The sequence below is a fragment of the Panthera pardus genome, unplaced genomic scaffold (genome assembly GCF_024362965.1).
Source record: "Panthera pardus isolate Hobbes unplaced genomic scaffold, ASM2436296v1 HiC_scaffold_17, whole genome shotgun sequence".
Taxonomy (NCBI): domain Eukaryota; kingdom Metazoa; phylum Chordata; class Mammalia; order Carnivora; family Felidae; genus Panthera; species Panthera pardus.
In genome coordinates this window covers 143017536-143039121 of record NW_026526732.1, presented here as the reverse complement: position 1 = coordinate 143039121, position 21586 = coordinate 143017536, and the positions used below count along the sequence as shown (strand labels likewise).

General features: G+C 38.9%; 1 protein-coding gene across 1 annotated transcript in view; it reads right to left on the bottom strand.

The window, feature by feature from the left end:
* Positions 1-8044: 8044 nt before the first annotated feature.
* GLO1 (glyoxalase I) overlaps positions 8045-21586 on the bottom strand; it is a 32294-nt gene continuing 18752 nt past the window's right edge. The window contains exons 3-6 of the mRNA XM_019457013.2: positions 14642-14782; positions 13794-13861; positions 13031-13120; positions 8045-9556 (exon numbers count right to left, since the gene is read on the bottom strand). Coding sequence (XP_019312558.1) covers positions 9468-9556; positions 13031-13120; positions 13794-13861; positions 14642-14782 — 388 coding nt within the window. The 3' untranslated portion in view covers positions 8045-9467. The remainder of the gene's footprint in view (positions 9557-13030; positions 13121-13793; positions 13862-14641; positions 14783-21586) is intronic.

The window sequence follows — 21586 nt, the reverse complement described above, 5'->3', positions numbered from 1 at the left end:
GCTCTGCTCCATGCATCCCATGCTGGGCTCTAGGCTAGAAGGGCAGTGGCTGCCTGGAGCATATTTTTCTCATGGTGATGGCAGCCAAAGGGTCCATTTTACAGCAAAAGAGGTGTAGCAGTGGACACATGGCCACAGAACTTACTAGATCTATCACGTACTGCACCAACAGAGTGGTTCTGAACTTCCTACTTAAATGGCATGTGGATGCCTGAGCCAGTTCAAATTTGATTTGGAGAGATAAGAAGCTGCTGGTACGAGAGTGTGATGAGAAGCTCTTCTGAAGGTGTAGCTGAGGTGTCCACTTGGAGATAGAAGCCTGCAATGATGAGACGCCATCTGCCAGGGCACATCATATACCCTAAAGCAAGGATCATTATTAGTATTGTACACCCAATAGGCATTATATGGGTTCAGGAACCAGTGGATAGAACTGTAAGCAGCCCCTGCCTGCCACCATTGCTTGGTTATTCACTTGGGGCATTTGTGCTTCCTATCCCTACAGATCTTGGCCCTGCTTGTTTGGAGGTTCTTGCTCCCAAATCCGGGGAACACTGAGTTAAGGGTGGATTCTTCTAACAAGTCCTTCAGGTGTTATAACTTGCCACTAATAGCCCCAAGTAGGATAGCTATTATTGCTTTTAAACCTACTTTACTCCTGATAGTTTGCTTTGCTGTTGTGCTGTAGTCGTTTTGTGCAGTTTGCCTCCACAAACTATAACATTCACAGAACAGGATCCCTGTCTTATACTTCCAGCCTTCTGGTTCTATGAAAACACTTAATATTATTGATTGTGTGCTCCCAGTCATGCTGAGCACACTACAATAATAAAATAATAATTGGATATAAATCCGTTAAGGATTTATATGAGATTTATAAATCCTACAAGGATTTATATCCTATTATTCATGTGACATGATGTTTTAAAACGTTAACTTTTCTCCCAACATTTCTGTGACCCATGGCCCTTCTTCACTCAGGCGGCTAGAACACAGGCCTTAGGAATGTTACAAAAGGAGAAAAGCCTTTAACTTTCAAAAGTATAAGCCTTTATGCTGTGAGTTGTGAGGAGACAGGTCACGAGGGAGAGCTCTGAGACCTGGTGAATCCCCAAGAAGAGGCCGTACCTTCCTCTGCGCCTGTGGGTTAAGGTAAAGGGAAATCAGAGTCCTGAGACAGAGTATCTTCAGATCTGAATGGAAAAGGGCCCTTTTTCTGACTTCCAAGGTAGAAACCTGGACATCAGCAAGATCCCTGAAGAAATGGTGTGAGAGATATCTAATAGGTAGGACCATATATAAACCTCATGAGTTAGGTTCCCCATGGAAACATCCCCTTGTGATGTAGGAGCTGCAGAACCATCCAGTGCTCCCTTGGTAAATGTTGTAGAGGAGAACCCTTAGCCCCAAAGATTTCCCTGACAGCATGGAAATAGTGGAATGGAAATAGCTGACATAACATGGAAATAGCAGAATAAAATCACAAGGGAGGGAACAGACCTGAAAGAGCCTCGGCAATAAGAATGAATGATGGACTAACAGCAAGCCACATTAGATCTATAACAAAGGACCAAACAGGACACTTGACATTTTAGCAAATGCCAATAGAATGGTTCTCCTGTGGAAGATCAGATGCTCACATTCCCCCAACCTTCTAGACATTACAGGAACTTAAGATTTCACCTCAGAGAACAGCAGCAGGAGAGATCCTGAATTTATTGAGATCCATTTTCTACCTAACCCCCTCAGAAAATGGGGCCTTTAAACTATGTGCAATAGGAACAAAAATTCATATTCTTTCACCTCTGAGTTTGTAGATTAGATATGAATCCCTTATATTCATTGCTACAAATAATGAGTGTTTTACTATATAACAATGGGAGAAAAAATTCATATTTTTGGAAATATACTTCTCTGAGATCAGTGGCTTTAAAAAGGAGTCTGTACAACAGTGCTTCTCAAACTATTGTGCACACTAATTGCGGAGATCCTTTGAAAATAAAGCTTCTCATTCAGTAGGTCTCAAGTGAAGCCTGAAGATCTTAATTTTTAACTAGCCCTCCAGTGATGCTGATGCTGCTGATACAGGGACCACCCTTGGGAGTAGTGAGGCTGTTCAATATACTGGTAAGAGGATTACAATATGTTGGTCCTCCAAATATATTGACTAGCACTTTCTCAAATAAACACAGGTGACATTCATGCTCGAAGTGTGCCATTGACTTGAGGTCCAATTTTGGACTACAGTTTTTCGTTTTGCTTTTTAAATTTTTTTATGTTTATTTTTTATTTATTTTGAGAGAGAGAAGAGAGAGAATGGGGGGTGGGAGGGGCAGAGAGAGAGGGAGAGAAAGAATCCCAAGCAGGATTTATGCTCAGCGTGCAGAGCCTACCACAGGGCTCAATCCCAGTCATGAGATCATGACCTGAGCCGAAATCAAGAGTCACACACTTAACTGACTGAGCCACCCAGGCGCCCCTGGACTACAGTATAAAATAAAATAAAAAATGAATATAAGAAACAAAGAAAGTTCTTACAGAATCAGTCAGCTAAGAGCAGACAATATAGATAAAAATACAATGCTTACTAACTTCCTTCATGGATTATCACTTGTTTCAACTTTTTTTTTTTTAATGTTTATTTATTTTTGAGAGAGAGAGAGAGAGAGACAGAGTGCGAGCAAGGAAGAAACAGAGAGAGGGAGACATAGAATCAGAAGCAGGCTCCAAGCTCTGAGCTGTCAGCACAGAGCCCAATGAGGGGCTCAAACTCATTAACCATGAGATCATGATCTGAGCCAAAGTCAGATGCCCAACTGACTGAGCCACCCAGGCGCCCCACTTGTTTCAACTTTTAAAAAATTAAACATTCTCTCTAAATGTTAAAAGAAATTTTGAATGTCACTGAATTGAACTTTCTCATCTAGAATGTTGTCTTTTTAACTTAATATAACTTACTATAAAAGCATGTCATAATTTTTAATGTCACCATCCTGAACAGAAGTTTAAGTAGCAGACAAAAACATGTTAAAATACCTCATTGTATTCAAAAAGTGAAAAAAATCAAATGTTAGCAAATCAAACAATATTTCTCATTCTTTTCCAGATTATAAAAATGATGCTTATTTTAAAATATTTTTTTTTATTTTACATTTATTTATTTTTGAGAAAGAGTGAGACAAAGCGTGAGAGGGGGAGGGGCAGAGAGAGAAGGAGACACAGAATCTGAAGCAGGCTCCAGGCTCTGAGCTGTCAGCACAGAGCCTGACGTGGGTCTCAAACCCACAAACTGTGAGATCGTGACCTGAGCCGAAGTCTGATGCTCAACCGACTGAGCCACCCAGGTGCCCCAATACTTGCTTATTTTAGAGACTTTAGAAAATACAGAAAAATATAAGGACAGAAATAAAATCACTGATAATCTCAGCAGCCAGGGATAATCACAATTTGATACATTTCCTTCTGGTCATTTCTTTGTGTACTTGTTTTCTTTTAAAACAAAATCAAGAAAGTAATGTACATAAGTTCACATATTGCTTTTTCATTTAGTGTATCTCATGAGTATCTTTCTATATCTTTAAATGTCTGTTTAAAACACAAAGTGTTGAAATAGATAATATTCTCTCACATGAGGATGCTATGATAGTTAACTATTTCCCCATTTTTGGACAGTTAAGTTGTTTCTAAGTTTTTGCTATTATGAATAATGATGGAAGCAATAAATAGCATATAATTTTAAAACTAAACTGATTATTTTCTAGGAAATAGAACTCCCAGAATATCACAATAACACTGGATAAAAGGATCCAAACATTTAGAAAAAAAATGTAATGTTTATTTTTGAGAGAGAGAGAGAAAGAGACAGAGAGACAGAACATAAGCAGGGGAGGGGAGAGAGAGAAGGAGACACAGAATCTGAAGCAGGCTCTAGGCTGTGAGCTGTCAGCACAGAGCCGGATGCAGGGCTTGAACTCACAAACCACGAGAACATGACCTGAGCCGAAGTCGGACGCTTAACCGACTGAGCCACCCAGGATCTGAACATTTTAAAGTCTTTAATGACTCTTGAAACCTAATGCAAAATTGATGTGTCAATAGTTTGGATTAAGTCTATGAAAGTGCCTGTTTCGTTACAAGTACAGCAGTCCTAGGTATTGCCATTTAAAAAAAATCTCCTGTAATCTTTGCTAATATTGATAGGACTCAAATCGATGCATTTACAGTAAAAATTCTCTTAACCAGTTTCCACTTCACTGATTATTGCTTTGATTTGACTTACCATTTCCTCAGTAAAGAACTGATGCCCTGGCGGGCTGAATAACTATAACCAGTTGGTCACTCTCTTGGACACCTGCACACTTCCACTTACCTGATGAGTTGTGTGCTTATCAAGTCAGTCGTGTCCACTGACAGATCACATGTTCAAGAGTTATTCTTGTAGTTATAAGTATATAATTTAATGAAATATATAAAACAATAAAATGAGTTTATGTACAAGGAAAGCTGAATATCCTGAAGAACTCTCAAAGACAGCTAAAATAACTTGCTCCTGAATTAGAGGCAAAAAAACATGTGAATAAGGAGAAAAGCATGAAACTATGGATTCTGAACTCAGATTCCTTTGTAAATGCTTTAAGTTCACACTCCACTTTAAAGAAACTAGATTTTAGATCTTAGGCCAGTGGTTCTCCACAGGGCATTACTGACCCCTAGGGGTAGTTTTGGAAACTCGTGGGGCATTTTTGGTTGGGTTTCACAACTGGTTCTTACTGGACAAGGGATAGGGCTGTGAGACATCCTGTAAAGGCCTGCACAACTTTGAAAAATCTCACCGAGTATTCATACAGGTAAAAAGCTTGCATTTCCCTTCAAGGAAGTGGGCTTCACATATTGATTACCTTCCATGGAGCACAGAGTGGAAAGAGGGTGGGTGGAAATTGACTTCACAGTGAAGAAACAACAAAAGCTACCTCAGCCAAGTGATCAAGATTAATAGCAACATTGATACATCGTGTTGATAATGTGCACCCTTGATCAGAAGTGCTGAGGACACTTTATAGGCTTTCTCCTAAAAACCCATAATACCAGTTTCATTATGAGAAAAAATTCATATTAATAAAATTCCAACTGAGAAACACTCTATTTAGCACTCCTCAAAACTATTAAAATTCTCAAAAACAAGGAAAGTGTGAAAAGCTATCACATCCTACTGGAGTCTAAGGAGACACGACAACTATATGTAATATGGTATCCTGGATAGGATCCTGTAACAAAGAAAAGTAGCTGAAAACTAAGGAAATGTGAATAAAGTGTAGACTTCAGTTCATTAGTGGTGACAAAGGTACCATACTAATGTAAGATTTTAAAAATAAAGGAAACTGGGCATGGGGTATATGGGAACTGTGCTATCTTTGCAACATTTCTATAAATCTAAAACTATTCTAAAATTTCTAAAAATGTAAAGTACAAATTTGCAACCAGTAGGTAAGTCCTGCACAGGATAGTGCTGATAGGCAACTATTATATTATAACCTGCAAAGTGGCTAAGAGACTAGATCTTAATGGTTCCCACCACAAAAAAAGACATATTTATGTGACATGATAGAGGGGTTAGCTAGCTCTAGCAATCATACTACAATATATAAATGTATCAAATATACACCTTAAACTTACTCTATCAATATTACTTCAATAAAAAAATTATAAACCCACCTTTTTATTATCTGAGCCTAGAACTCCTATTTTACTTGTTACTTATATCATTTTAATATTCGCTAGGGACAAACTTTCCTACCTACAGAAGGAATACTATTCTTTTATTCAAAACTTCAGCAAGAATTTGATCACCGTTTTGGAAAATGACATTTTTAACAGTAACATTATTCATGTTCTTTGGCCAATAACACATACTTGTTATCATCATTACATACATACGTAAACTTACAGCTCTTTATAAATCATGAATCCGGTCTTTATTTTAAAATATCCAGGGGCGCCTGGGTGGCTCAGTCGGTTGAGCGTCCGACTTTGGCTCAGGTCATGATCTCGCAGTCTGTGGGTTCGAGCCCCGCATCGGGCTCTGTGCTGACAGCTCAGAGCCTGGAGCCTGCTTCTGATTCTGTGTCTCCCTCTCTCTCTGCCCCTCCCCTGCTCATGCTCTGTCTCTCTCTCTGTCAAAAATAAACATTAAAAAAAAATTTATAAAATATCTAATAGTGTTGGGCACCTGGGTGGCTCATTTGGTTAAGCAGCTGCTTCAGTTCGGGTCATAATCTCACGGTTCATGGGTTCGAGCCCCACATTGGGCTCTGCACACACAGTGGAGCCTGCTTTGGATTCTCTCTCTCCTCTCTCTGTCCCTCCCCAGCTCATGCTTTCTCTCTCAAAAATAAACTGAAAAAAGATAATAAAATATCTAATAGGGTTAACAGTACTTGAGTGAGCAGTTTTACTTTTTCACACCTAAGAGGAAGCACCTGACTTCATTGTTTTCTAGTGTAGTAGTATCTGGGCATTTGTATGTTAAAATTCATGTTGTATTACAAATTGGTTTCACTTTTCCTTTATATTACAATAGAGTCACTGGACTGACCATTTCTGGAATTGTGTATATAGGTAAATTATATGTGAATTTCATTTTAAGATAGTGGGTGTGATCGATGTTATAAATGTTCCCACGTAATAATAAAAAGAGTCTGCTAAGTCTGATAGGGTTGAGAACTACAATCTCAGACCAGGCTTTTCAAGGGCAGGAAATGTCTGATTTCTTACAGGTCCTCAACATTTAGTTTCACCCTGTTGCAGTTTCTGTTTATGCTACTCAGAAGCCGTTATTTGCTCCTCCACATTGTGGAAGTCTCAGTTTTGACCCAGTGCCCATCCTCAGGTGGGCAAGTAAATATGATCCATCTAAGCCAGAGAGGCCATTCCCTTTGTCAGTGATTAAAAACAGGCAAGTGATCCAGATGTAGTCAAGACATGAGGGGAATGCTGAGGAGTTTTGGGAAAGGCTTTAAAGTCATTAAAGACACAGGAGGAACGAAAGTCATTTCTTTTACTGGACATTGTTGGATTATACTGGACACCTGGAATCGTGGTAGGCATGCACCTTTGATCATGAGTATTAGTAGCCCAGAAAGAAAATGCTGAGAATGTCAGTTTGGGAAGGCTGGAAGGAAACCAGCGATCTTGATATTTCTGAACCCTCTATCAACCCATTTTTAGAACCTCTGAAGTGCTTGACTTCTGATAGTGTTGGGTCTTTTCTTATTGCCAGCAGCAAGCATCCTTACTAATATAACCCTCTTCACAAGCAGTTGTGTTGCTAAGGAGTATTTATACACACTGTAAGCATCGTGCTCAGAATGCTATGTAGGGAAGCTACAGGAATTCTCTCTCAGCCATCAGCACCTACTTCAAACCACTGTATTATAACTGAGTCCCAGGCTTAGCTGTGAAGGACTCACATGAGACTGATTTTACATTGACAGCTACACAGTCTTGTGGTCCAATTGTGGAAAACAAGAAAACTTGTGCTCTATGTCACTATTTCATATCACCACTTTTAGGTAAGTTAATTGGGAAATCGCTGAATTGTCCCAATCCCTCACCTGGTGATCCAATATACATCTTCTCAATGCATACAGAGATGAATTAAGGAATACACAAGGGCTGTCTTTTGGCAAGTTTTACTTAGCAAGTAGAGCAAGCTTCTTTCCATAGAAACAAGGTTTAAATGACTGACTTGTAAATCTAGTCACCCTCCCATTTGATAATTCTAGTACCTAACATGTGACATTGGTCTTCGTTGGTTCCCACAAGTCACCTTTTGATAGTTGGTCCTTCTTCTTTTGTACTTTTCCTCCCACATTGCTTTATCCCTATTTACTCTTTCCACCTTTCCCACACTCCCTTATATACACTATCTGCTTTTGTAGGATATGCAGATTTACAGCTATTCCAAGTTCAGAGTGAGCCTGTAAGCCCTTTCAAATTTCTGCAGGCTTTCTTAAAAAGAACTGGACAGTTTACAAATTAAACACGGTCTTATTTAAAAGTGTACTTTATTTCAGTCTGTAAGTCCTGCTATTTGTTTGACTTGCTCACATAATCCATTCCATCCAAAAAAGAAATGTCAGGTGCTTGTAGCCATGTTAGCACAGTTGGCACAGCCTACCCAAAGGTCTTCCACTGGAGCCTATGGAAAATCTAAAATGTCAGGTAAACCACAAACTGGACGTTCTTATTCTCTGGGCCACGAGATTGTCAAAATCAGTTTGGTTTCTTAAAATCCACCAAATATCAATGGCAAGGAAGACCATAGAGCTGCTCTCTGATAACTAAGTAATGTTGTCACTGAACATAATTTACCCTAAATGATTACTTGGCATCAGGAAGACCTTGGGGTAGGGGCTTTTCACGAGTAATACAAGCGCTGCTTGCCCAGGAATAAGCAGGTGTCCCCAGAGCAGGTGTGTGCTACAGACTTCCTCCACCCTTTCTTCCCTCTCCGTGGTTCTCAGGGCCCAGAGCTGAGAGGACAGTTGTGTTCAAGCTCACTGGAGGTTTGCACAGCAGAGATGAGTGGAGAAGGTATTGTGAGGCACTAATTTTTGAGGTAAAATCTAAACGCTAAAAATGATCATCAGAGCTCAAGCACTGGAGCCTATTTATATTGCCTTCAATTCCATTAAAGTTATTTATGTGTCTAGCCTGCTTGCTTTCTCTCAGGATGAAGGATAGCTGGGAGGTTTAAACCAGATACAGTATGCGACAGTCTAGCCCAGTGTCTGCATACCCAGTAAATATTACTCCCATCTACCTCCCCATCCCCAAATAAAGAGGTTAGTCCTTGAACTTTGAAAGTACTTCGTGAATAAGGAGAAATTAGTTTTCCTATCAACATCCTTGTCAGTCTGATTCTGAATTGCTCCCAAGACTACCTTCTCTTTTGTAAAATAAACACCTAATACTGTTTGAAATATACATGAAGTTTCATTTTTGTTCACTGTTCTTTACTTTCCATTGTGAAGTTATTTCTGAAGAACTGAAACCCCAGAAGGTAACCACAACAAAAACTTGTTAATTTTTTTTTTTTTTTTTTTTTTTTTTTTGAGAATGAGGATTCAAAGGCAGACTTGTAGAGAAGTCATATTCATATTTAGGTAACAGAAGCCAAATGCAGCCTCTGAAGGGAACTGTTCTAATTATTATCTAAAAAAGTAAAGTTATATAACTACATTCAAGGACACAAGACAAAGCACTACTTTAAAACCAGAATGACTGAACAGTTAGGTGAAACACATAGCTGAAATAGAAAAGGGGAATGGACTTCAGAACAATTTGAATTGGGACAATGATCCTTCAGTCCTAGATGTTTCTATTATCTGAATATCTTGATTAACACTATTTCCTTTTTACCTCCCACAAGGTCTTCACTGAAATCACAAAGCAGTATTCTCACAGAACTAAATAATGGTTGTCATTTTGTTAGGATTCAAAATTTCAATCCAGTAGCCATCAGGATCTTGAATAAATGCCAGGCCTTTCATTTTACCTGTAAGATAAAATGATTTTCATTATAGAGAGACTTTAAAATTTTTTTTAATATTTTTTATTTTATTGTTCATTTAGAATATTTTTTATTCAAATTTTATTTTATTTTATTTTTATTTTCTTAAATTTACATCCAAATTAGCATATAGTGCAACAATGATTTCAGGAGTAGATTCCTTAGTGCCCCTTACCCATTTAGCCCATCCCCTCTCCCACAACCCCTCCAGTAACCCTCTGTTTGTTCTCCGTATTTATGAGTCTCTTATGCTTTGTCCCCCTCCCTGTTTTTATATTATTTTTCTTTCCCTTCCCTTGTGTTCATCTGTTTTGTCTCTTAAAGTCTTCATATGTTTGTCTTTCTCTGACTAATTTCACTTAGCATAATACCCTCCAGTTCCATCCACATAGTTGCAAATGGCAAGATTTCATTCTTCATTGCCGAGTAATACTCCATTGTATATATATACCACATCTTCTTTATCCATTCGTCCATTGATGGACATTTGGGCTCTTTCCATACTTTGGCTATTATTGATAGTGCTGCTATAAACATTGGGGTGCATGTGTCCCTTCGAAACAGCACACCTGTATCCCTTGGATAAATGCCTAGTAATGCAATTGCTGGGTCGTAGGGTAGTTCTATTTTTAGTTTTTTGAGGAACCTCCATACTGTTTTCCAGAGTGGCTGCACCAGCTTGCATTCCCATTTATTCAAATTTTAATCTGCATTTTAACAAAATATGTTGTTTTGTTTATAGTTTTAACCTTAAAAAATTCTGTCAGTGTTGTCCAAATACATGTTTCTGAGAATAACTCGCATAGTATCTTCTACACATAGCTGGAAGCCAACTCTCCTGAAATAAACTGTGGGACCAGCTGCAATTTTAGGCATCAGATTTTTACTTCATCTTCATGATATATTTCATGCTACCCGTTGAGTAGTCAAAGAGACAGTCTTATTTAAAAAAAACTTGTTTTGTATTTATTTATTTTGAGAGATGGAAAAAGCACGAGCAGGGGAGGGGCAGAGAGAGGAGCAGGGAGAGAATCCCAAGCAGGCTCCACATGGCCAGCACAGAGACCGATGTGGGGCTCGAACCCATGAACTGTGAGATCATGACCTGAGCTGAAACCAAGAGCCGACACATAACCCACTGAGCCACGCAGGTGCCCCAAGACTGTCTCATTTTAAAGAGGAAAATAAACTAAGGAGGTGTTGGAGCAGGCAGCATGGCATACCCACACAGCCAAAAGAGTCATTGGCTTGGGGCATAACAAACTCTTTAAACACTATTCTAAGTCACTCGAGCTCTGCCAGTCAGTCTTTCTCCCAGGAATTCATAACTGGGATTGAGAAGCTAGAAGGTCTAGTAGTAGAGTTGTTTGCTTAAGTGCAGAAATGTGACCTCAGCAATCTATTTTGGGACCAAGATGCTAAATTAGTTGGACTCCTATCTCTCTCTGGCTCTTTTCCCCAAGATCAGCCCCAGAGGAACATATATGGAAAATGAAAGAAAAAAAAAAGTGAGACACCCTTGAGGTGATGACTGAGGACTGGAAAAAGTGGGGGTGGGGTGACTGTTTTAACCTGGTCCATGTGGGAATGGATAGTTTGGGCCTGGACCAGAAGGCAGTCCATCACAGCTGTGGGAGAATAAACAGAAGGGGTTTTGTTAATTTGGCTCTTGCTCCTCCCTGTGCCTTGAGCATCAGCTCCTACCCCCACGCTGGGGGAGGTTCAAACTACTGGTTCAGATGTCCTCAGGAGTAATTAAGGGCAGTACCAAGTCTTATGCCTGTGAGGAACGGACAAAAACAGGTGAGAAACAACTGATCTCCCCAGCCTTCACTTTCCACACAAGGTTAGGGAATAACCATCTCGGAAGGAAGTGCCTCCTACTAATACTCCTTTTCTCTGAGGGACAAGGGGGAAGATGTGACCTGAAGAGCTGCTCTGCAAAACATGAGGTGTTTAACTCTCGTTTTCAGGTGGCTAGGAATCTCTGCCTGGCCCATCTTCCTGAGATTGTGTGAGCTGTTAAAGAGTGGGGTCTAGCCTCCCCCAGTTCACATTCTCTGATGCACTGCAACAGTAACAGTTGCAATGAAAAGACTCCTCAGAGACCAAAGTAACAAGAATTTGAGGAACATAACCATAAAACAGTGGATTATAGATTCGAACAGAACAAATATCAAACCAATGGGCCAAGAGCTATTAAAATATATAAAAGTGGGGGGTGCCTGGCTGGCTCAGTCAGAAGAGCATATGACTCATGATGTCACGGTCCTGAGTTCAAAGGAAAGTAAACTTAAGGTTTTACATTCAACAAAACTGCCATTCATAGAGAAAGGTATGGGTCTGAGGTATACAAAGTTAAAACTTTTGCCTCACAAACCCTTTAAAAACTATTTTGGTTGAGATTCTTAGTAAAGGGACAGAAAAACCCACAAGATGCTGTAAGAGATACACAGAGAAAAGGTCGTCAAATACTTTGATATATGTATTATTTTCAAAAAGCCAAGGCCAAGTGGCACCTGGCTAGGTCAGTTGGTAGAGCACGTGACTCTTGATCTCAGGGTTATAAGTCTTAACCCCACATTGGGTACAGAGGCCACTGAAAAATAAAAACAAAAAACAAAAAAAACACAAGGCCAAAGAAAGGAAAAATATATCAGTAATATCCCACTCTGGGAGGATATCTGGATATCAAATCTTTTCATGGAAAACAAAAGGATTAAAATGAAATGTGAACTCTTTCAAACAAAAATTGAAATAATAAATTATGATGGCAGAAACAGATCTAAGTAAAATAATCATAGTATGTGTAAATCCAACAAAATGTAGATATATACACTATTTCTAGAGACGGACTTAAAACCTAAGGACATGCAAGGGTTGCAGAAGAATGAAAATGAAATACCAGCCATTATTAACCAAGAAGATGTGGTGTAGTTACATGAAAACCAGATAAAATAGGCCTTATGGAACTTGTTTTTGGATGGCTAGATACATGCTGAAATAGTAAAAACTGGTGGCCAGTGACAGAATGTGGTAAAGTCAAAAGTGGGGGAGAGAGCCTAGGATTTTTTTGTTTTTTAAGTAGTCTCCATGCCCAGCACAGAGCCCAACACGGGGCCTGAACTCACAACCCTGAGATTAAGACCTGAGGTGAGACCAAGAGTCAAATGCTTAACCAACTGAGCCACCCAGGTGCCTGAGAACATAGGTTTTTGATGGCTCTTCCAGACTCTAAGTCTAGTCCCTTGTGAAGCCACCCTAGTTGCTGTCTTAGTTCCCTAAGATACCCAGGTATTTTTCCAATAATTCCTCTGTTTTCCTTACACTGGTTGAAACAGACTTCTTCAAAGTTCCTTGCACCCAGAGGGACTGACTATATCAGTACCCACTGTGGGTGCTTAGTAAATGTTACGTAACTCAAAGGAGAGGCCTGCGGAAAACCAGTAGCAGACTCACCATCATCAGGTTTCTTCACAAATTTAACTCCCAGTTCTTCAAATCTTTTACAAGCACCATGTACATCAGGAACAGCAATTCCAATGTGACCTGAGGTGGTCATCCCCAAAACAAGGCAGGCAGAAGGAAGAAATAATTACTTCAGGGTATCCAAGTATCACAAGTAGCTTCCAAAAGTAGTTTATTTCAAAATATAAGACACCTGAAAACAGACTGAGTCAAATAAGTTCAAAACATATAGTAAAGAACAAGAATCTAAGTCTTGGTTGGGTATAATAACCAGTAGCTCTGAATAATAAATTATGTAAAAGAGGCCTGATAGTGGGGCTCATGCATAGTTCAATCTGTTAAGAATTACTATACCATGAAAGAGTAATCCTTTATTCATACTGAATAGGTTTGTTGTGGACACTGCATACATAGCAGCCAATATAAACCTACAATCCTGTCATCCTAACTGAGAGATTATAGACAGGGGCAGAAGTGTATGCTAGCAGAAATGGGGATTCTTATCAACCACAGGTTTTGTTTTTTAAATTAAAAAGTCCACTGGAAGTATAATACTGAGACTGAAAAGTAAAATCATTGTGAGAGAGTAAATGTAGAGTTTAGGTAGAGACTACAAAATTAAGCAATTCCTAAATCAAATTTTTCCTGGAAAATGAAAATAACCATACTCCTAAGAAGTTGATTATTCTTAATATGTACACAATGCACAAATCACACAAATCCATGTATATTACATACGCATAGGCAAACGTACCAAATCCTCGAGGGTCTGAGTTGCCACTGTGGTAACTCTGGGTCTCATCATCTTCGGTGCCCCAGTTGCTACAAAAGGAGGGAAAACATAATTACAAGTGACTGGTAGAACAGATATTCTGAAAAGAAAATTGCAACAATCTCTTTGAAATCATACCATTTAAATATACTTGGTTTATTCCTTACTACTGTAAATATTAAGTTTTCAACCACAGAAAAGGCAAATGGGCAAAATATGATTTTAATTAGGCTAGGGAGACAATAAAACCAGGCATCTGGATAAGACCAATAATGATACCAACAGCAACTGTCATTTATTGTACTTTATTGAGGATACTTTCTTTGAGGACTTCATTAAATCTTTAACAACTGCTCTGTGGGCTAGATTTGAGTCCCCATTTCATAAATGAGACTGCCATGGAGGGAGGTGACAGAACTTGTTCAGGGTGGCAGAGCCAGACTCATGTCTAGTCTGTCTGATTCCAGAGCTGTTTTGAATCAGGGACACACTAAATCACACACTCTGAAATAAATGCTCTTTTGTTAGTTGTTCAAAAGGACACAGAAACAACGTAAAAAATTAAAAAAAAAAAAACATTTCTAAAATCCTGAAGTTATGAAGACGTTAGTTACAGTGCTTCAACATTCATTAGCTGTAGTTTGGCAAGTATCTTGCCAATTCAGTCCTACATTCTCTATCTAAAAGACAAACTAGCCCTACCCCCTTGCCCTACCCACCAAAACAGTACAAAGACCAAAGATCCATGATAAAAGACTCAAACTGTTGTAAGGAAAAAAAGGTTTAAGAAAATGTAGAATATATATAAAAAGATAAAAACTCATACTCACTGTGTCAGTTCAAGTGTGGCTTTCCTGGAGAACACCCATGCTACTTTTTCATTTTTATCTTTTGGGATGTCATTTTTTTCCTCATAAGCCAAGAAATAGATTGAAAATTTCATAGTGGGAAAATCTGATTTTTGGAGTAGCCTACAATTAAATAACAAGTTAATCAATTAACAATAGGAAAATTTGACTCATATTAAAATCAGTATGACAATATTCAAGTTCTACTAAGAATAAAAGCCCTATGTAGTGAGGCTATTTAATAGGAAAAACAGGAAAATCAATGAAAATATCTCACTAAAAAAAAACCTATTTATCTGTAAATATCAGTGAAATTAAAAAATTTTAAAAAGCAAACTTTCATAATTCAATTTTTCAAATATAATAAAACTTATTTGGGATTATGGTACTTGCTTATAAATGGCAAAATATCTTCAAAAGAAAATTTTGTCTAATTTTGGTGAAAAATACAATGTATTACCTTATTGTTCTTTCAGATATATGGCATTCAGTTAAATAAAATACATTTACTGAGTTCTTACTATGCCAAAATTAGGAAAAGAAACTAAGGATAAATGGTTAAAAGAGAAGGAAGGACAGATGAGTATCACAGAAAATGGGAATGTCAATGAGAAAGTGGTTAACCATATGAGATCCTGCAGAAAGGTCAAACAGCATTAAGACTGAGAATGGGTCACTGGATATGGAAAGGTCCTGCGAGGCCACTCTCAGCAGCATGGGGCAGGAGAGAAGGGAAGGTACCCAGGTAAAACAGCAAGCATGGTTGACCTATATAGGTGATCGGTGATAATGGGAAAGAGGGCAAGGGAGCAGAAGGCAAGAATCATGCTAGAATGGAGAAGACTTAAGATTGTTTGTAGGTTGAGGGAAAAGAGCCATGTAAAGGCCACTTTTATGCAAACAGGCTTGAGCCATGGAATGTAGAAAGGGCCTATAGGGACCACCTGGCTGAACACAGACAGGCCCATCAGGCGCCCCACCTCACAGGCCCTAATTAACCAATAGGCTACTTACAACCAGGAAGAGCTACCAAAAAAGGAAGAATTCCATACATTGCCATACGTCCTCATCTTTCCCTTTAAAAACAGCCCCCACCCACTGCTTCCTTGCAGACACCTCTCCTTTGCTGTCTTGCCCCCCACTCCCCTGCAGTATATTCAATAAACTTCTATACCCTTTGTTCTGCCTCAGGTGAATTCTCCCACCTCCCGTGCCACAGCTTCCTCCCAACTGATTGTTGCCCCACGTTTGGGGCACAGCCTCTAATGGAGAGACATCCTATTTAGACACCACAAGCCAGCAGAAAGGGAATAACTGATGTGAGACAAAGAGTGAATGAATTACTAATCCTAAAGTTTTAAAAAACGTAATTGAAGTCATGGCCTATAAAGTGAGTTTAAAGAGTATAAGATTACTTTGCAAGGAGTAGGGTAGAATGAGGATGTATGCAATTTTATTTAGATTATTGAGGATTAAGTGCTCAAAGATGGCCCTATTTGTAATCAATAAGAGGGAATGGTTGAAGCCTACCTAGCAAATGGAAATTTCTAAGTTCTATTTCAAGTCTTTCAATTATCACTGCTATGTAATATGCCTTGGTCCACTGAGACCCAGACATTGACTTATCACAAATAAGATTTACTCTAACATGTTTATAATAAGGCATCAAACACCTCAAATACCGTCATGAAAAACAATCTCTGCACTTACTAAAACAGATTGCACAAGCCTTACAGACCAATCACGTGGGAACTAGAGCAAATAAACCTGTTGTATAACCTGCTTTTCTCAGCTGAGTATATCTTTCAGTATAATGTCAAGTTGCACCCTGTTTGGAGGCTCTTGAAAAACAAGGTCAACACTGGAGTCGATCAGACCTGGATTCAAATTCCTGCTCTGCCATGTACCCATTGTGGCATCTGGGGCCAGTAACTTAATGTCTTTAAACTCTGGTTTCTTCCTTCATTTGTAAAATGGGATATAAACTATTTCATAAGCTACTACGGAAACTGTATGAAGAAACATATACAGTGCCTAGCAAATACCAAGTCTTCAATGTATTTGTTTTCACTCTTTTAAATGTACTGTAAACATACAAAACTACTTTCTCTGGAAAGAATAACAAGAAACTGCTAAGAGCAATAATCTTTGGGGAGAAGGACTGAGAAAGGGAGGTGACCATTTTTCATTTTGTATTTTTCTGAACTGGTCAGATTTTCTAAACAAACATATGCTGTATTACTTGAATTTTTCTCTCAATGGAAATTAGGCAGTAAAATAAAAATCATTTACTTTTATTCTTTATGTATCTATATTGTCAGAAACAAACAAACTCTCATGTTATCTAGGGAAACAAATCAAGAAAAATAAAAAGCTTTTAAGGATTACAAGATCAGTAGACACTACCTATTCAGCAAAAGAGAACACATGCTGTAAAAATGGGACGGATGGCCAGTTTTCAGTAAACTCATTTATTTGCTAAATAATGCATGTTTATAACTACATCTTTTCTGAAGTAAACAAGAGGCCATAACATTGAAAGGATTTGAACACATTAAGGGTTAAACTTGCAGCTCCCAGAGAGAACAGAGGTAGAGAACACACAAGTACTCATCCCTTGCTGTCCAGAGAGCCTGGTTGGCACAGAGAAGAACTTGACAGAAGCCCTGGCAGGTCAAACCTAGTCCCAGACTCCTGACCAAAAGGACTTCTGTGATTTTTTTTTTTTTTTTTTACTTTAGTTTTGAGAGAGAGAGAGAGAGAGAGCGAGCAAGTGCACTCGCACAAGTTGGGGAGGGGCAGAGATAGAGGGAAACCCAAAATCCAAAGCAGGCTCCAGGCTCTGAGATGTGCAGGGCTTGAACTCATGAACTGTGAGATCATGACCTGAGCTGAAGTCAGACGCTTAACCAACTGAGCCACTCAGGCGCCCCAGGACTTCTGTGACTTTTGAAGAAAAGTTTAATCTGTTTTTTTTTATTTTTAATGAAAACATTCCCTATAGTTACAAAACTATGGGCACAGGGAGGGGCCAAGATGGCAGAACAGCATGGAAGTTTTTTTTGCCTCTCTTGCCCTTGAAATGCAGCTAGATCAACACCAAACCATCTTGCACATCTTGAAACCTGATATGAGGATTAACACAACAATCTGCACAACTTGAACCAGAGAACTCAGCAGGTATATGGTGCGGAGAGGTGAACTGGGGAAGAGAGAAACCATGTAGGGCAGGGAGCTGGTTTTGCTCGTGGAGAGGATAGAGACAACAGGGAGAGTACAGGAAAAGCACCCTGCCCCCTGAAAGCAGCTGAAGAGAAAGAGTGGAAACACCTGCAAGGGACTGAATGAGAAAGGGAGAAAGGAGAAAGGAAAGGGTTTAAATACCATTAATGACTCTATCTACAGGGGAGTAGAGTCTGAAACTCCGCAGCTTAATACCTGGCAGAGCTTTGATGGGAAGGGTGAATCCCCAGGAGCGGACGGTGAGGTCTGAGGGGTCCTCATGCCACACAGGGAGAGGCAATTCCCCTGCTGGGAGGACATATGGGAGAGGCTGTGCAGCCTCCCCACAGGCAAAAGTCCTAGTGGACCTGGGAAAACAGTCATATTCGCTAGTGGTAGAACAAGGACATTAAGGATTCACTGAAGCCTGGCATCAGATATGTGTTGTGACTTACCATTATCCCTGAAATGCTGCAGCTACACAATCACGCAAACTTTTTCTGGGGTGGGCTGGCACCTGGCTGCAGTCTCTAGGCATCTGCAGCAGCGCAGTCTCACAAACTTTCCTGGGGGTGGACCAGCACCTGGCCATTGCTCAGCATCTGAGGTGGTCAAAGCCGTAGGGCCCTCAGAAGTGAGGGGTTTGGAAACACAACCCCAGTTGAGCTAAAACTCAGGAGGGAGGTGCCGCCTGCCAAGCTGATGGCTTGATCACTGACAGTATAGAAGAGGGAAGTAGACAGAAGCCAGAGACAAAGGAGGGGTGCTTGACTGCCAGTGGGTGAGAGCACAAAGTTCTGATACTAGAGACTGGGTAGCTGGGTGACACCATTTTCACACCTCCAACACATGCGCATACACGCCTACACACGCCACAATGATCCACCCCAGTAAACTAAGCAGAACATCGAGTGGAGAACAAAGCTGTTACACCAAGCCCCAGCCAAATGGGTCAATGGTGCTCCAGAAGAACACCACAAGTGTCTCTGCCTGCTTAGTTTACAGACTATAAAGTGCTTCATAGTTTGACTTCTAGGGGAAACTGGATGTAATTTCAATCACATTTCTTTCTGTTCACTGGTCCATCTATTCAATGTTTTTTTTTTTTTCTTTTCTTATTCTTGAATACAGAAAGAGAAAAAAATTTCTTTTTATTTCCTTTTTTATGAAAAAGATTTTAATTTTTTCTACAATAGTTTTTACTTTTTTGTAAATTTTTAAAATTCTATTTTACTTTCATCACTTCATTTTATTCTATTTTACTGTATTCATTTTTTTCATTTTCAAACATTTTCCTTTTTTTCTTTTTTATCTTTATCATTTTTTTCTCTATTGTATCAAGCTTCCTTCAACAACCAGACCAAACCACACCTAGAATCTAGCATCCTTTATTTGATTTCTTTGTGTTGTTTTTAATTTTTTCATTTTTATTTATTTATTTATTTTATTAATTCTTTTACTTCCTTCAAAATGATGAAATGAAGGAATTCACCCCAAAAGAAAGAACAGGAGGAAATGACAGCCAGGGACTTAATACAGACACAAGCAAGGTATCTGAACCAGAATTTAGAATCACAATAATAACAATACTAGCTGGGGTTGAAAAAAGCATAGAATCCCTTTCTTCGGAGATAAAAGAAGTAAAATCTAGTCAGAACAAAGTTAAAAATGCTCTGAGATGCAATCTCAAATGGCTGCCATGGTGACAAGGATGGATGAAGCAGAAGGGCGAATCAGCAATATAAAGGACAAACTTATAGAGAATAATGAAGCAGAAAAAAAGAGGGAAACTAAGGCAAAAGAGCACGATATAAGAATTAGAGAACTCAGTGACTCATTAGAAAGGAATAACATCCGAATCATACAGGTCTCAGTAGATGAAGAGAGAGAAAAAGGGGTAGAAGGCTTATGTAAGCAAATCATAGCAGAAAACTTTCCTAACCTGGGGAAAGACACAAACATCAAAATCCAGGAAGCACAGAGAACTCCCATTAGATTCAACAAAAACCGACCATCAACAAGGCATATCATAGTCAAATTCACAAAATACTCAGGCAAGGAAAGAATCATGAAAGCAGCAAAGGAAAACAAGTCCTTAAACTACAAGGGAAGAGAGATCAGGTTCACAGCAGACCCATTCACAGCAACGTGTCAGGCCAGAAAGGAGTGGCAAGATATATTCAATGTGCTGAATTGGAAAAATATGCAACCAAAAATTCTTTATCCAGCAAGGTTGTCATTCAAAATAGAAGGAGATATAAAAAGATTCCCCAAAAAAAACTAAAGCAGTTTGTGACCATTAAACCAGCCCTGCAAGAAATTTTAAGGGGACTCTCTGAGGGGGAGAAAAGATGGAAAAAAAAAAAGACCAAAAACAACAAAGACTAGAAAGGACCAGAGAACACCACCAGAAATTCCAACTTTACAGGCAACATAATGGCAATAAATTGATATCTTTCAGTACTCACTTTACATGTCAATGGACTAAACACTCCAATCAAAAGACACAGGGTAACAGAATGGATGAGTAAACAAAAATCCATCTATATGCTGTTTACGAGAGACCCATTTTAATGACCTGAAGACACCTTCAGATTGAAATTAAGGGATGGAGAACCATCTATCATGCTAATGGTCAACAAAAGAAAGCCAGAGTAGCCACACTTATATCAGAGAATCTAGATTTTAAAATAAAGAATGTAACAAGAGATGAAGAAGGGCATTATATCATAATTAAGGGGTCTATCCACCAAGAAGATCCAACAATTGTAACATTTATGCTCCAAACTTGAGAGGACCCAAATATATAAATCAATTAATCACAAACATACAGAAACTCATTGATAATAATAGGGGACTTCAACACCCCACTTACAACAATGGACAGATCATCTAAACAGAAAATCAACAAGGAAACGATATTGTTGAATGACACACTGGACTGCACGGACTTAACATATATTCAGAACATTTCATCCCAAAGCAGCAGAATACACACTCTTCTCGAGTGCACATGGAACATTCCCCAGAATAGATCACATACTGGGACACAAATCAGCCCTTAACAACTACAAAAAGATCAAGATCATACCATGCGTATTTTCAGACCACAACACTATGAAACTCGAAATCAACCACAAGAAAAAATTTGGAAAGACAACAAATACTTGGAGATTAAAGAACATCCTACTAAAGAATGAATGGGCTAACCAATACATGAAAGAGAAAATTTAAAAGTACATGGAAGCCAATGAAAATGATAACACCACAGCCCAAACCTCTGGGACGCAGCAAAGGCGGTCATAAGAGGGAAGTATATAGCAATCCAGGCCTTCCTAAAGAAGGTCGAAAGGTTTCAGATATGCGACCTAACCTTACACCTTAAAGAGCTGGAAACAGAACAGCAAATAAAACCCCAAACCACCAAAAGACAGGGAATAATAAAGATTAGAGCAGAAATCAGTGCTATTGAAACCAAAATATATATATATCTATCTATATATATATAGATAGATAGATAGATATATGAACAACAGATCAATGAAACCGGGAGCTGGTTATTTGAAATAATTTAAAAAATTGATAAAACCCTAGCCAGTCTGATCAAAAAGAAAAAGGAAAGGACCCAAATAAATAAAATCAAGAATGAAAGAGGAGAGATCACAACCAATACAGCAGAAATACAAACAATAAGAGAATATTATG